Here is a 17,083-nt window from a genome sequence, read left to right on the forward strand (position 1 = left end):
CTCCGGCAGACCTCAGCACGGAAGCGACACATGCAGGAACTCGGGCGCACGATCTTAGTGAATCGCGCCGGACCCGAATCCAGGTAAGAAAATCTGCCCCATTGTGTCACCAATTTTTGTTTTGGTTTAAATTTTTCTAACCTTTCAACAAACTTAGCATAAATCAGTAGTGCAGTGTGTACATGCTGTTTTACAGTTTATTGTCATTATGTGACTTCTTTTCTACATTTACCAACAATTTTCTCCTCTGCTGTGTCTGCTGCTGTGTGTGTGTGGTGCTGAGAGAAGACTGCATAAATATAAGATCCAGGTCCTGGCAGGGCGTTTGTTCATAGACAGAGATCACATGACCATCCATCTGCAGACATTTTATGGACAGGAATGTCTGGCTGATGAGGTAAAGAATGGAGGCTTTACTTTACATATCAATAAATTGGAGCAGAACTTTAAATATACCGTATGTATATTGGTAAATTACCTAATATCCTGCCCCTCACACTTACACACACATTACAAAAAACATGAGGTAAGGTGGCCAACCCCTTTAAGAAATAAGCACTCTACAGATTCTTGTATTTTCTTTTAGTATTGATGTATGTAAAGTTTGACGGAAAGTTAGTGACCATTAAAAAGCTGATAACAAAATGAATCACTTTAAATTTGTTTTCATTTTCTGATTGAAGATTTTTTACTTCCATCTAAGATCTAGTAACAACATTTCGTGATATGCTTTACAGCAGCCTCATGGCCACAAACAGCAGTGACCTGGAGCCGACCCACTGGGGTCTATGGAGCGTTTTCTAGGTCAATAAAACACTTTAACTGCTCATACAAAAGAAAGCAGCTCCCTAGCAGTCCCCAAGTTATAGCCCTGTTAAATCTCTAGCTTTATGGGAACATACCGAAAAGTTAGGTAACACTACACTATGTAGCAGTCTGATAGCCTAATCTAACTTACTGCGGTCCAGGGTATTCATGAGGGGCGATCAACTATCTAGCTATCTATATCTCATCTACTTTATATTTATGCATCTATAAATCTATCTATAAATCTATATTATCTTTTATATTATCTTCTATCATCAATCTACCTGTCGTCTATCTCCTATAAAATTCTCCAGTCCCATATTACAGATAGTCATACTACTGTTTTTAAACTACAAAGTGTTAATATAGTGCAGGGCTAAAGGAGCCTCTTACTGACTGTGAAAATCGGTTATATTTTATTTTGATGCCCTAATTTTAGTTTTTCACGGCCCTGCCCACGCCATATGCCGGCTGTGACTGCCAGGCTCAATGTGGCAGTCACCACCTCCTCGGACCGTCCCCTCATAAATACGATAGTTCCGTTGATCGGACCGCTATGTACTGATGTGTTTCATAGCTTTTCAGTATGTTCCGATAAAGCTAGAGAATTAACACTGCTATAATTGGTGGAGAGCTAGGGAGCTGCTTACTTTAGTATGAGAAGCTAAAGTGTTTTATTGACCTGACAGGTCCTCTTTAAACAGTGGTGGTGCATGCAACCCCATATTGTATCATTTACTTCCTCCCTCACCTTCCAGGGACTCTTACTCATAGATCCAGGCACTGTGACTGTGGTAATCTTCTTATATTTTTAAATAAAATAAATAAAATTATTCCTAAAATAAACTTTTACAATTATGCTAATGAGCCAGAAGGGCTCTGGAATGCGTTACCAAAGCCCCGTTGTGCTGCAGCTTCACTCTGGGGGGTATTTTTGCAGAGACCCTCAGTGATGTCACTGCATTTTACAATGAGCAGAGCAGGACTCCCCACCCCCTGATGGTGCAACATTACACAGAGGGAATAGCGAGAGAACAGGGGGAGAGTGATAACTTCTCTGCTCATTGTGCTCATTCCACCAGTGGAAAGACATCACTGATGGGCTCTGGTAGCATCCCGCAGAGCCCCTCAGGCTCATTGTGTAATTTTAAAAGTTTATTTTGGAAAGAAGGAGGCCATGGATAACAAATATAAGAAGATTAGCACAGTCACGGTGCCTGGATCTATGAGTAAGTGTCCCTGGCTTATCCAAGCTTGACTTTGATGATAGATTTCCTGGTCTCAAAATGCCTGATCTATCAAACTGTAAATCTTGGGCCACATTTATCACTTTTGTGCACCTAAGTGTAGTAGTTGCGCCTAAATTCTGGCGCACTGTTTTGCCAGAATTATCACAAGCTACAACCATCTGTGATGGTATATTTTCTGCCTCTTATTAATCACTTTACTTTAACACAGTTTAGGCGCAATTTTGGCGCAGTTTAGGGGCAATGTTAGATTCGGGCACTTACATGTGATCCTGCTACAAGCTCCTCTCTGCTTCTCCCACAGCCCAGAATGAAGATAACACTCACAGCAGCACCCAGGTGTGTGACACCCTGCACCCAGTGATCTCCTCAGCAGGGGCTTCTCCTGGAGGGGATCCCCCAGTGCTGGTCTCCTGCTGCACCCCTGTAATTCTGCACAATATCCCCCTCAGACACTGGTGATACTGTGCAGAATTACACTGGGGACACTTGTTTGTAGTATCTGCAAACTTCTGCAAACTTCTGCAAACTTGTGCAAAGTTCTCTTCTCTCTTGCTTTGAGCTCAGCGTTTTGCAGAATGTTTTGTAAATAGAAGGTGATGAACTGTAAATAGAGTCTGCAGCTCCTGTCTGCAGAGTATCTAATGTGTCTATTATATGTTCCAGTGTCTGGCTGAGCTTTGCTGCTAGAAATGAGCTGTTCTGCAAAGGGGCTCAGTGCTTTCTTCTCAGATAACGCCACCTTCGGGCTGGAGTGTTTTTGCGCCCGTTTTTGCGCCTAAATGAAAACATTGCAACTGATGAATATCATTAGGCGCAGCAAAACATCTGGATTGGTAAGATAAATGAGGGAAAGCTGGTTATTTTTGCTGCGCGGCTAGTTTGGCGGTTAATCGCAAAAATGGCGCAAAATCGGTGCGCCTGAATGAAAAGGCGCAAAAACAATAGAAAAAACAAATGATACATGTGGCCCATTATTTCCCCATATGGAAGGAAAAAATATGTCCAAATTAAAATGTTAGCATTGAAACTGACACTTCTCCGGACTTAACACACCAAAATTTACGCATGTTAGAATATGGTGTTACAAAGAAATATTGTTTTCTAAAGATGTTACCTCTTCTAAAGGTATTAATACATAATAAAAATTATATAAATCTGGCATCTTCATGACGGAAATAACCAAAAGAATAAGAAAGAGGGTGTAATGTGGACAGCAAAGTGAAAGACATAAAAACCCAACCTAGGCAGTTTTTTTGTCAGTTAAACCAAAAAAACAGAAAAGGGCTGCAGCGTTAAAGAGGGCCTTTCACCACTTCACACATGTAGAGATTAGCATAACATTCTGTAGGGGCTGCTATACAGATTCAGGGGCACTTTAAAATTTCTTTCTAGCCCCCCCCCCCCCCCCCCGATTGCAGAGATATCAGTCCCAGTATCTGACCATTATAATCTGTGTTCTGTGAGAGAGGAGGAGGCTGGAGCTAGAGGCATGTGTTATGCTAATCTTCTCTCATACTGTCCAATCAGTGGCAGAGAGTGTAAGAACATTGTGTTTACACAGAATTTACAAAAACGTAATGTTACAAAATGCAATGCGAATGGGATGAGAACGCAAACGCAGTTTAATGCAATGTAAATGTCAAGTAAATAGCATGCAAATGCAAATGTTAAGTAAACGTCATTTAACGCAAACACCATGTAAACATAATTACCCCACAAACGTCATGGCAAACACCATGAAAATGCAATGTAAATGCAAATGCAAATGCCACACAAATGGCATGTAAACGCTAGACAATCACCACATAAATGCCCCACTGACGTAAATGCAAATTAAATGCTAATACAATGAAAACGGCACGTAAATGTAACAAAAACACCTCACAAAGGCAAACTACAAGTAAACGCAAATGCTACGTGAACACAATGCAAATATCACATAAATGCAAACACCACAAGAACATGGAACGCAAGCACCACATAAAAGCAAATTTTACGTGAATGCAAATCCAATGAAAATGACTCATAAATGCAAATGCTATGTTAATGCCAATGCCATGTGAACACAAATGTAACACAAATGCCACATGAAAGCAAATGTGCCACAAATGCAACTCACCCCCCTTTCCCTAGAACTGATATAAATATAAATAAACAGTAAAAATCACAAACACATCAGGTATTGCCGCGTTCGAAAATGCCTGATCTATCAAAATATAATAAGGTTTTTTCACTGCGTTTAACCCTGTAACGGAAAACAGCGCCTGAATTTGAAAATGGCACTTTTTAGCCATTTTGAAAAATATAAAAAAATTCTATAAAAAGTGATCAGAAGGTGGTACAGCCCTAAAAATGCTCGCATTGAAAACTTCATCAGAAGTTGCAGAATTTCGCCATGGGGCCCAGCCTCTCCTAGTTACGCCACTGCATGACACCATGAGATAACCATGGTTCTAGTTGCTATAGAGCCAATGATAAGAGTGTCTGGAATTGATGTTCCGGCTAGCCTGTGACTTAAGTGTCTCTACTATTTTATTTGTTAGCTATACAGGATATTTCATATTCTTCCTGAGGGTGCTGTTAGTAATGAGGTGTAAAAACCAGTTAAAGAGTCCCTTTAACTTGGAGGCAGAATAATTAGAATATGAACAAGTGCAAAATACTATATCCGCTTCAGTGGTAAATCCTGCAAGGGAGGAAGATTCACCACTCAACACTACTTCTGCGGTAGAGTGCCTAGCACTGCTCTGATGCTCTGAGAAAAAAGACACACAGATCATCTTGTACCTACACCCGATGTGAAGGAGGATGTGGTGTCACATGAATTTTTTCACCCCCTCCTTCTGTTTCACCAAATGTTGTTTCCCTAGTTTCCTAGAGAAACCTACAGCCTCTTATGAGCAGTCAACTTTTCCTTTTTCCCAGAGCAAATAGAGATCCTTCTTCAACCACCATCATAAAAGGAGCAGGTGGCCCAGAAGATAAGAGAAGTATCTAGGTTTCTGGAAGGCTCCGTTGGTTGGTCAAAGCCCTTCACTTATTTTGAAAGCCCTGAAGATGAAAGCATCAGCGCTGCTTCCATAATCCCCAACCTTTATCATCTTGTCAGGTTCTTGGGCCTAGTGGTGATTGCCATTCTCAAACGAAACCAGAATGAATAAATGGAGAACATTGAATTACCATCTTGCCTGCAAATTCAAAACTACATGTTCTATGATCAATCAGTCCACAGTTGTCAATACAATCAGTTGAAACATACCTATCCAAAGAACCATCATCAAATGTTTCAGAAAAGAAGACTTCACCACTAGGGACGGGTGTCTGGTACATTACCTAGAAGACATATAAGAACATCTGTTATTTGATTCTAAAATAGATATTTTTTACATACTCGCTATCAAAGTAAAATCAAATATTCTAACAAGGCCTATTTTTTTCATCCGTATGGCATAGAGAATCTTCCAGCACATCCTTCATTGTCTGGTGCACAGAAAGGACCCCAATCCCATATAAGTTTATTTATCTCAACAAAAAAAAAAATACCAGCAAAAGAACATGACTTTTTGGTTTAATATCGACTTTTACCAGATAGCTAATAAAGGAGAATAATGTGGATATAAAAGGGTTTATAACCCCAAGCAGTCTGAAGGGCTGTGACTGAGGGGGCTACCAGAAAGAATATAGTCCTGGGATCCTACCTTCAAATAAGCATCAATTCTTACGGTACATATGCAGTTTATGGAAGAAATTTGGCAGGGATCCAGGAGGACTAAACACAGATTTCTGTGGACGTAGACTTTCCCATACCCCTCTGTCTCAATACTAGACTCGGAGATGTGCTCTGATCAGGGCTCTGTGGAGACCATATTAGGGACTCTCAATATGAGGGACTCTTCTCAATAAATTAGCATATCAGAAAAGAGTTATTTTTCTTCAGTAATTCAATTCAAAAAGTGAAACTCATATATTATGTACAGTCATTACAAACAGACTGAACTTTTTAAAGTATTTATTTATGTTGATCTTGTCGATTATGATTTACAGTCAAGGAAAGTCCAAAATTCATTATCTCAGAAAATTAGAATACAGTAATTAACCCAAAACACCTGCAAAGGCTTCCTAAGCTTTTTAAAAGTCTGGTTTAGTAGAAAACTCAATCATGGAAAACAGTGTTGAAAGAATGAAAAGCTGAGTGGAAGGGAAAAGTGTGTTAGAAAGGAGCACAAGCAATCGGGATTACCACAGCCTTGATAGGATTGTTTAGAAAAGGCCATCCAAAAATTTGGGGTAGATTCACGATGACTGGACTGCTGCTGGAGTCCGTGCTTCAAAAGCCACCACACACAGACATTTCCAGGATGTATCCAGGACAAGTGTCACATTCTATGACCAACTGCTGACAGAAGCCAGAAGCAACCTACCATGGCCAAAGAGAAGAAGAAATGGATTGTTGCTCAGTGGTCCAAGGTGTTTTTTCAGATAAAAGTATTTTATCATTTTTAGCATTTAGTTGGGAATGCTGCTTGAGGTCTAGTGTTTTCACAAATGGTGATGGTTTGGCGAGCCATGTTTTCAGCTGGTGTAGGCCCACAGTATATTTTTCCAGATCAAAGTCAGCACAGCCATATACCAGGAAATTTTAGCGCACATTATGCTTCCCTCTGCCAGCAACCTTTTTGGAGACAGAATTTGCATTTTCTAGCAGGACTTGGCACCTGTTCACACTGCCAAAAGTACCAACCACAGTATCACTGAGCTTGATTGGCCAGAAAACTCACCTGAGAATCTATGGGGAAGATGTAAGACACCAGACCTAACAATGCAGACGAGCTGAAGGCTGCTATCAAAGCAGCATGGACTTCCCATATAACACATCTACAGTGCCATCAGCTGATCGCCTCCATGCCACGCCACAATGATTCAGTCATTCATGCAACTGAGCCCCGGCCAAGTATTCTGTGCATTTACTGCACATACTTTTTATTTGGCCAACATTTATGTGTTCAAAAGATGCATTTCAACTGGTCTTATAGAATATTCTAATTTTCTGAGACTTTTTGGTTTTCCATGGCTGTAATCATCAACATTAATATAAATAAACATTTGAAAAAGTTCACTCTGTTTGTAATGACTCTATATAATATATGAGTTTCAATGATTGAATTACTGAAAAAAAAATAATTTATTGAAAATAACTTGTAGACTAGATGGGAATACCCCTTTCATTTTAGTACTTAGCTTCACTTGTGCTTGTCTATAACAGAAGAGAATGGAAATCTCCAACACAGAAGTGAAATATTTATGGTGTATAGTAACATATACTTAATCTTAAATCCAAACCATTATATGATGTACCATAGCCCATAAAAATCCACATGAACCATTATCCGGTTGTATATGGTTCTTAGATAAAGCTAATGCTATATATAGTGTACAAAATATGCCCGACCTACCTCTAAATAGTTTTTTTGCTCTTCATTGTTGACTTCTGTGGTGTCTGTAACATCATCCTCATCATCTTCTTCTTTGTCATTGACTTCAGCTGTTGCCAAGCCAGCAAGCAATATGGACAAACATACCCATCTCAAAGATGGCTGCATTCTCAGGCCCTGGAAGCACCAACATAAATACAATGTGAGATGTTCATGAAAAACTATATTGATCATACACCTTATTCATGAAAAGGACAGCAGGTGATACCGTAAAGAAGGTACGGGAACAGTTATTGGTTACAAATGGAGGCCAATGGCCATCAATACTCAAGAATAGACTAAATTTACAAGTATCATATACAGTGTGTAGGTTATGCATCTACCACTATTGCACAGCTTGTGTATTAAAGTACAGCTCAACCCAAACATTTCTACTTGGTTTTATGATACGTTTATCCTATGACCTTGTGTTGAAAAGACCTTGTGTAGTAGTCATAAGGTCATATTACCTATAGTAAAAACAAATGAAGTTACTACATGTACTCTAGTCTTAGTCGGACCAAAAAGTCATAATGTCATCACATGAACAATGTGACCAACCACTGGCATTAGCAGAAAAATGTACACAGTCAAATATATTTTGTCACTACTGAGGCTGCCAAAATAGCGTTAATAATGATAGTATGCAAATTAAATCTAATTTTCCATTCTTCTACTTAACCAAACTAAACCTGAAACCTACACAGGACCCCTCGCTATTTAAAGGGTTTTTATGTCCCCCATACAAGTGACCTTGAAGGAAATGTACCACTCGGGTAGATATGATTTGGACTAAATGCACTTACTGGTTGTCCTTTTCCTGTTGCTTCAGGAAAATATCTTCATGAGGCCTGAAACATCTGTATAATTAGCATATTTAGACTTCTTAAATATGCTAATTAGCAGTGGGCGCTCCTGTGGACATCACACAGACGGCCCGTCACTCCTTCGGCGTGATGTCCTACACTCCCACTCCTATTCCCCTGCCGGAGACATCACCTGGCTCTTGGGAAGTCTCGTGAGTGTGAGCTGGCTGCTTAACAGAGACCAGGACTGCGCATGTACAAGACTTTCCAAGAGCCGGGCTACGTCACCAGCTCTCGCACCTGGATATCGGGAAGGGGGAGTAGTGGGTGGGTATGCCTGCATGCTGTAGGCGTGCATAATTAGAAACTGAAGGAGCTCTGGTGCTAATTGGCATATTTTCCTGAAGTAAGAGAAAAAGGCCAAACAGTGAGTGCATTTAGTCCAAAGATTTCTTTTAAATATGTACCACTATGTACCACTATGTGATCACTACCACTATGTACCACTATGTACCACTATGTGATCACTACCACTATGTAATCACTACCACTATGTACCACTATGTGATGACTACTACTATGTACCACTATGTGATGACTACTACTATGTACCACTATGTGAACACTACCACTATGTACCACTATGTGATCACTACCACTATGTACCACTATGTGATCACTACCACTATGTACCCCTATGTGATGACTACCACTATGTACCACTATGTGAACACTACCACTATGTACCACTATGTGATCACTACCACTATGTACCACTATGTGATCACTACCACTATGTACCACTATGTGATCACTACCACTATGTGATCACTACCACTATGTACCACTATGTAATCACTACCACTATGTACCATTATGTGATCACTACCACTATGTACCACTATGTACCACTATGTGATCACTACCACTATGTACCACTATGTGATCACTACCACTATGTACCACTATGTGATCACTACCACTATGTACCATTATGTAATCACTACCACTATGTACCACTATGTACCACTATGTGATCACTACCACTATGTACCACTATGTGATGACTACCACTATGTACCACTATGTGATCACTACCACTATGTACCACTATGTGATGACTACCACTATGTACCACTATGTGAACACTACCTCTATGTACCACTATGTGATCACTACCACTATGTACCACTATGTGATCACTACCACTATGTACCACTATGTGATCACTACCACTATGTACCACTATGTAATCACTACCACTATGTACCATTATGTGATCACTACCACTATGTACCACTATGTGATCACTACCACTATGTACCACTATGTGATCACTACCACTATGTACCACTATGTGATCACTACCACTATGTGATCATTACCAATATGTACCACTATGTGATCACTACCACTATGTACCACTAAGTGATCACTACAACTATGTACCACTAAGTGATCACTACCACTATGTACCACTATGTGATCACTACCACTATGTACCACTATGTGATCACTACCAATATGTACCACTTTGTGATCACTACCACTATGTACCACTAAGTGATCACTATCACTATGTACCACTATGTGATGACTACCACTATGTACCACTATGTGATGACTACCACTATGTACCACTATGTGATCACTACCAATATGTACCACTATGTGATGACTATCACTATGTACCACTATGTGATGACTACCACTATGTACCACTATGTGATCACTACCACTATGTACCACTATGTGATCACTATCACTATGTATCACTATGTGATCACTACCACTATGTACCACTAAGTGATCACTATCACTATGTACCACTATGTGATGACTACCACTATGTACCACTATGTGATGACTACCACTATGTACCACTATGTGATCACTACCACTATGTACCACTATGTGATCACTATCACTATGTATCACTATGTGATCACTACCACTATTTACCATTATGTGATCACTACCACTATGTACCACTAAGTGATCACTACCACTATGTGATCACTACCACTATTTACCACTATGTGATGACTACCACTATGTACCACTATGTGATCACTACCACTATGTATCACTAAGTGATCACTATCACTATTTACCATTATGTGATCACTACCACTATGTACCACTAAGTGATCACTACCACTATGTGATCACTACCACTATTTACCACTATGTGATCACTACCACTATGTATCACTATGTGATCACTACCACTATGTACCACTAAGTGATCACTACCACTATGTACCACTAAGTGATCACTACCACTATGTACCATTATGTAATCACTACCACTATGTGATCACTACCACTATGTGATCACTACCACTATGTACCACTATGTGATCACTACCACTATGTACCACTATGTGATCACTACCACTATGTACCACTTAGTGATCACTACCACTATCTACCACTATGTAATCACTACCACTATGTGATCAGTCCAACACCGGAACCTCACACTAATCTGCTTCCCCAGCTGCCTTCTGATGCTGTAACCTATACAGTGGACAGATCCATTTTATAGCAGCCAACCCTGGGCATTACAGCTCATCCGCTATTCACTGGACCAGGCCTTTTTCTTCAGGCTCTGTCCCCTTTAATGCAGAAACCCTATAGCCTGCCTATATGCTTACTAAATATAAAAAAGCTATTGGTTGCTATAAGGAAAATGTGGAAACATTGTTTGAAGCTAATATAGAAATAAAAATAAAGATTACAGCTATGTCCTCAAAAAGCAGCGAACAGAGCAGATGAGAGGGTAATCCCAGTGGATATTTTAGTGTAGTGCTTATTACTGTTGCTATAATTAATGCACAGCACTAGCACCATCAGCATCCAGAGTGTATGTCTCCTAATTGCTGTTGATCACAAATCACCCATCTCTCCAGGCATGGTGCTCAGCTCCTGAGAGTACTGAATGGTTGATAAGAAGCGTCACCCATCTCTTACACCCTTGTCTTTCTTGCAGAGATTACAATTGAAAAAGAAATAGAAGCAAATCTTCTATGTCTTGGAGTATTCACAGAGGCTTAAAAAGCTGAGGCTGGGCCCCATAGCAGACCTTTGAATGGGGCCCCTTTCCCCTTAAAAATACATACAAATTATACATACACAATCACAATCATTTTTACACACATACAGTATATACAGGCAGTCCCTGGGTTACATACAAGATAGGTCCTGGTGTTTTGTTCTTAAGTTGAATTTGTATGTAAGTCAGAACTGTACTTTATAATTGTAACCCCAAACAAAAATGTTTTGGTCTCTATGACAAATGGATTTTAAAAATGTTGGATTGTCATGAGAACCAGGATTAGCAATGAAGCTTCATTGCAGACACCTTTGATAACTATTATAGCTGTCTATTGTAGCCTAAGGCTAAAGTACAGTAAATTACCAACATCCAGAGGACCCTGTAAATCGGGTGTTCTTAAGTAGGGGACCACCTGTACACATAGAACGGGATTTATGTGAAGTGGGTGGGCAGAACGGTCAGCAGCAGTCAGGAGACAGCCAGACAAATTATAATCTGTTAATGATGTGCCCCTAAGCCCTTCCCACCACCTCCCACTACCTGGGACGGGCCCAGGGACCACTCTGGCTTCAGGGTTTTGGCTTCCTGCCAGATGCCCATCCTTCATGGGCCCTCTGCTCCTGAGTCCCGTAGCAGCCACTTAGGCTGCTACGGCAGTTGTTATGCCACTGGGTATTGAAGGACATCTATCACCATAGCCCTCTAAGGCTATGAGGCACAAAGATCTGGCAGGGGACACAGGAAGGGGCTGGATATTTAACAGAACCAGCAGCACCAATTATCGGCGCACTGACCCTTTAAATCTCCATAAGCCGGACCGCCGGAGCCAGCACTGGATTGGTGAGACCGAGATTTGGGGTCCTGGTTAGCGGAGAGGGGCATGGGTGCATCTGCAACCCGGGACATCGATTTGCAGGAGCATCCGTGACAGGGGCACACACCTGTATGTCAGTGTGCTTGGTTTACAATCCTTGATCCTGGTGGTAGATGTCCTTTAAAAGCTTTAGCACAGATATAGTGATTGTATGCCAAACATTAACATGCCCATTATGAAAGACTAAACAAGGATAACCTTTACAAGTAAGCTTTCCCAACAAAGACCAGAGCATACATGTTTATTTAGGAGGATAGGGTGGCGAGTGAGCAGAGAGCTCAGAAGACTTAGTAGGTAGTTCCTAGGGAAAACTGTGGATTCGGGCGCAAGGAGGACTAAAACTACTTTTTATTGTTTCTATAGCTAGTTCGACCATCCCCATAAGTAAGTTTTATCTTCTTTATATGTCATATTTCTGGTGATTTATGGTTAAAATTGCTGACTCCCTGCAATAGTCTAATAAAGCCTCCCTTTTATTCACTTATCTACGCTTACATGTTTAGATCGAATATTCTAAGATGTCTGTAAGGCCTCAAAGGACTAAATTCAAGATGTGCATGATAGGGAGACAGAATAGGATGGTAATGAATCCTGCTGTGTATATGAAATAAAAGTAAATGGTCCAACCTGCAAAATACCATGAACAACATGAAATCTCCTGATCAGATGACTCCTCAGTGGATTGAGGGCTTCCTCTGTGGTGAAAGAGGGACAAAAGTTGTGGCATTATTAGGGATTTTAATCCAGGGCTCTAACAACTCTCTTGATTTGTAAGGTAATTTCCAAATTAACCGTTACAGGGGAAGATGAGATGGGATGATGGACTATAACAAAGACACAGGCATGGTCTTAAGCTGCTACTCTATCACCCTTTAATTCCAAGCGGGCATTCATTTATACAGAAACAGAAAATACTTTGCAGAGGGCATGAAAAGGTGATAGAATACTGAAATGCTTGAATATACCAGAACCTCCCCTTTAAGCTATTTTCCCAAATGAACTTCATAAATAGTTTCTAATGGAAACATACTATACTTGAGTGAAAACAGAATGTTTACACAAAATGTCCTTGTTAAGGCTCTGCTACGATGTACTGTGCTTTCAGTTTAGCACCATAGCCTACACCTTCAGGCCGCAGTCCCATTCTACCACCAACTGCACCCCCTTTCGTACCCCCCTATACTATTTTACTTCTGTGTATTTAAGCAGCAGAGAGACTAGTTCCGACTTGTGTTTATACTGTAGTTTTATATAGAAGAACATGTTTCTGATTCATGCAACCGTAATTGGGGCGTGAACTGTGCAGTTAACATCAAACTACATGTATGTCTTGACATTAGTGATTTCAATTAAGGCTTCATTCTCAAGTATATGACGGATGTGATTTAGCCGTGAAAGCACAGCCCCCATGCAGAAGCTCTATGGGACTTATTTACTAAAGATGCACTTTTCGCCAGACTGTTCATGGTTTTCGGGATTTGCGCAGCTTTGACAGGTATTTAGCAGGGGATTGTGTCGCACGCGATTGGATTGTAGCGCAGCTGCGCTGGCTTTCATGTGGCAGAAATCTGGGGACGTGCCATCGGACAATCCGATGGATTCGGACTGAGCACGGGATTTAACTTTCAAATTGTGTCGCAAGGTCAAGCACTTACATGCACCTGGAAGATGAAGGTGAACTCTGGCAGACCTGAGCAAGGAAGCGACACATGCAGCATATCGGGCTCTTAGTGAATCGCGCCAGAGTGCTTTATCATCTGAACAATGCACTTTGGATGAACTACTCAGAAAGGTAAGTAAATGTTCCCCTATGTCTGAGCTGTGTGGCCGTGCCGCAAAAGATAGGCCAGGTCCTATTACTGTCCAGATTAGCTGCATGTCCTCTCAGCTCCCTATGGAGAGGAGTTAGGTGAGATGCACCCATTCAACCACACAGATGTGTAAATGTAGCCTTAGAGAGAAAAAAAGTGTTGCATTTAATTACATTCTGATACATTTTATGATAAACTTAGCTGAAGAGATCTATCATGAGGTGTATAGAGGGATATCAAGCCTGATGTGAAAAATGCCCACCAGTGTTGTTGGAGTTAGCATTGTGAAATTTATTATCATGACACCTTTTGTCGGTTTTCCTGGCTTCTCCAAATTTATTTATGCCAGTGGGTCTTCCAAGTCAAACAAGACCAGTCCAACCCACTTCTTAAAAAAGGAGTGAATTAAGCAAAAAGTTGTATTTTTTGTTCAAGTGAGCCCAAAAAGTCACAATTTCCCTTATTTTAAACTTTTTGAAGTACAGCTATGTGTAAATTATAAATACCCTCATTGTTTGAATACATATGTTGCATCATTGGACCAGTTTTTAGGTCCTCTAAAAAATCTGCAGTTATGTGCAGTGTAAAAATGGTAAATACAGTAAATACCAGACATAGACTATTAGCTAAACCCTAATTTGCAAGCTTTGGAGTGCTGGGTTTGATAAATTTGCAAGCTTGTGGCCGTACATACTTGCTCCCAGCAGTTGTGTGACATTGTCACCAACAAAACTATAAAATATCCTATAGATAATAATGAGGATCATCTGGCCTTTGACCATTTTTGCATTACAGACATTTTTTGCTCCAGATTTTAAGTAGATTTGTAACAGAGTCTCTGATGGCAATGTGAACATGCCCTTGTTTTCTAAGTGATGCAATTCCTATAATGCAATCGCTGTTCATTATGTCACAGAAGACTAAAGGTAAAAAAAGACATCTTAACTAAGGCACCCTGCAAGCTACCATCTGGGTATTCACCTGGCGTTGCCCAGCAGCAGTATCCCACCTTGGGGGTTTCAGCAGTCTAATAATAGGTAGGGGTAAATCATCTCTTATCAGATTTTATACAATGCTGTGGTTATTTTTATCCTGATGGTAAAATGGATTTGTATTACCTAACAGAAATAATAGTCTGATGAAACAACTAGAGTACATGTGAAAACGATATAAGGCAGTCCCCGGGTTACGGACAAGATGGGTTCTTTAGGTTTGTACATAAGATGAATTTGTATGTAAGTTGTAACTGGTATATTTTAGAATTGTAGCTCCAGATACATTTTTCTTGTCCCAGTGACATTCGGATTCTCAAAATTTTTTGCTGTCATGGAAGCATGGATTTTCAATCATTCTTTCTTACAGACAATCCCTGCAGCCTGGAAATAAAGTCAGGCATCCAGAGCTTTTCCTGAGGTCACAGTGGGCAGAGGGGTCTGTAACTAGGGGTCGCCTGTAAATTGGGTGTCCTTAAGCCGCGGACTACCTGTATATACAACATATTTGTCTCCCTCTGTTTGCCAGGTAAAGTTTTAAAGAATTCACACATATATTTTAGATTAGTTTAAGACAAAAATATTTTTCATACTGTGAAATATGCTACATAACAACGTGTTGTATCTTCTGGTCAAACTGCTGAAGTTTTTTCCTTTTATGCTACAAAATGTTTTTTGCATTTTATGTAATTAAGTGAGCACATGACATAATAATGCTGAGGCTATGGCCGATGAGCACAACTCTCACTGGTGTAGTATAGTGATGTTGGTGGCTAATAGGAGGGGCGTAACTACAGTGGTAGCAGCCATAGCAACCGCTATGGGGCCCGCGGTGTCAGGGGGCCCCAGCTTCCGACCTGACATACTAAAGAGTGGAGGAAGTGCATCATAATATCCATATTATTCTGCACTTTGTACATCATAATATGTATATAACATATATTTTATGTATATATGCTGCATCTGTGATGTGTATATGGTGTATGTGTATACAGTGTATGGCATCTGCATATACTGTATGTGTGTATATATGCTGTGTGTTTGTAAATGTCACTGTATGTGTGTATGTATATGCTCTATATGAGCACATGTGCATAAGTGTACAAATGTGTGATTGTAACTTGCATGTGTGAGTATACAAATATGTATAATTTTCAAGTGGGAAGGGGGGCCCATGCCGAAGCCTGCTATGGGGCCCTGCTACTCCTAGTTACGCCACTGGCTCATAGAAACCATCCATATGATATTACTGATATGACACGTGGAGGCTTAGGCCAATGATGATGATGACCACAACTGTTTTATCTGTTTTTTGATCATTTGTTCTGCCACAAAGTTGCAATAAATGGAAATAAAGCTGTGATAAATCAATGCAACAGAGGGGCAATCACTTGGTGAAATGACTGGTTTTACCTTTTGTATGACACAACCCATTCCTGTAAAGTCACTAAGTATGAATGAAAAACATTAGTTTTACACCACTAAATCCTTCTAGCACCAGTGTAATGCCAATCATATAGGGGGCACATACATGACGCATGACTTGTGACCATATTGGTTGAGCACAGCGCTGCCCCAACCAATGAGCAGCTAAAAGGCGCCATGTAGCCGTAGACATGATGAAGATATTACTGAAATACATGGTTATAGCTCAAGGGAGACCTGTGCCCTTAGTACCCAGGGTAATATCATTACATCAGCTGGCATATGAGATGGTATTAGAAGCAATTTGACTGATGCGGGTATCTGATGATGTGTGCCTATTGCATGCCAGAACAATGCCAATGGGGCAAGGGGTCCCATGGATAGCTTTATCTCCAGCTTGTACTGACCTTTGACATCATCTATTAGAATAAAGGAGAATGGTGCCATCTGCTCAGCAGCCCCCGCATGCTGTGATATCAGTGCCAGGCCTGGGCTCCTATGGCCATTAGCAGTAGGTAACCCATAGGCAGCACTGTGCCAATACAGCCCCGTGCCCTGCCCCCTCTATATGAGGAATGATGCCCGG

At 40.5% G+C, this 17,083-nt stretch overlaps 1 protein-coding gene across 2 annotated transcripts in view; it reads right to left on the minus strand.

Moving 5' to 3' along the window:
- CLGN (calmegin) overlaps nucleotides 1-17,083 on the minus strand; it is a 39,035-nt gene that overhangs the window by 21,779 nt on the left and 173 nt on the right. Inside the window, exons 1-3 of one of the 2 annotated variants that reach the window (XM_072119442.1) lie at nucleotides 16,905-17,016; nucleotides 7,511-7,666; nucleotides 5,317-5,390 (exon numbers count right to left, since the gene is read on the minus strand). In XM_072119442.1, coding sequence (XP_071975543.1) covers nucleotides 5,317-5,390; nucleotides 7,511-7,666; nucleotides 16,905-16,916 — 242 coding nt within the window. In that variant the 5' untranslated portion in view covers nucleotides 16,917-17,016. Of the gene's footprint in view, nucleotides 1-5,316; nucleotides 5,391-7,510; nucleotides 7,667-16,904; nucleotides 17,017-17,083 lie in introns of those variants that run through there. The other variant, XM_072119448.1, reaches the window with a different exon arrangement.

Source organism: Engystomops pustulosus, chromosome 1, assembly GCF_040894005.1.
Source record: "Engystomops pustulosus chromosome 1, aEngPut4.maternal, whole genome shotgun sequence".
Taxonomy (NCBI): domain Eukaryota; kingdom Metazoa; phylum Chordata; class Amphibia; order Anura; family Leptodactylidae; genus Engystomops; species Engystomops pustulosus.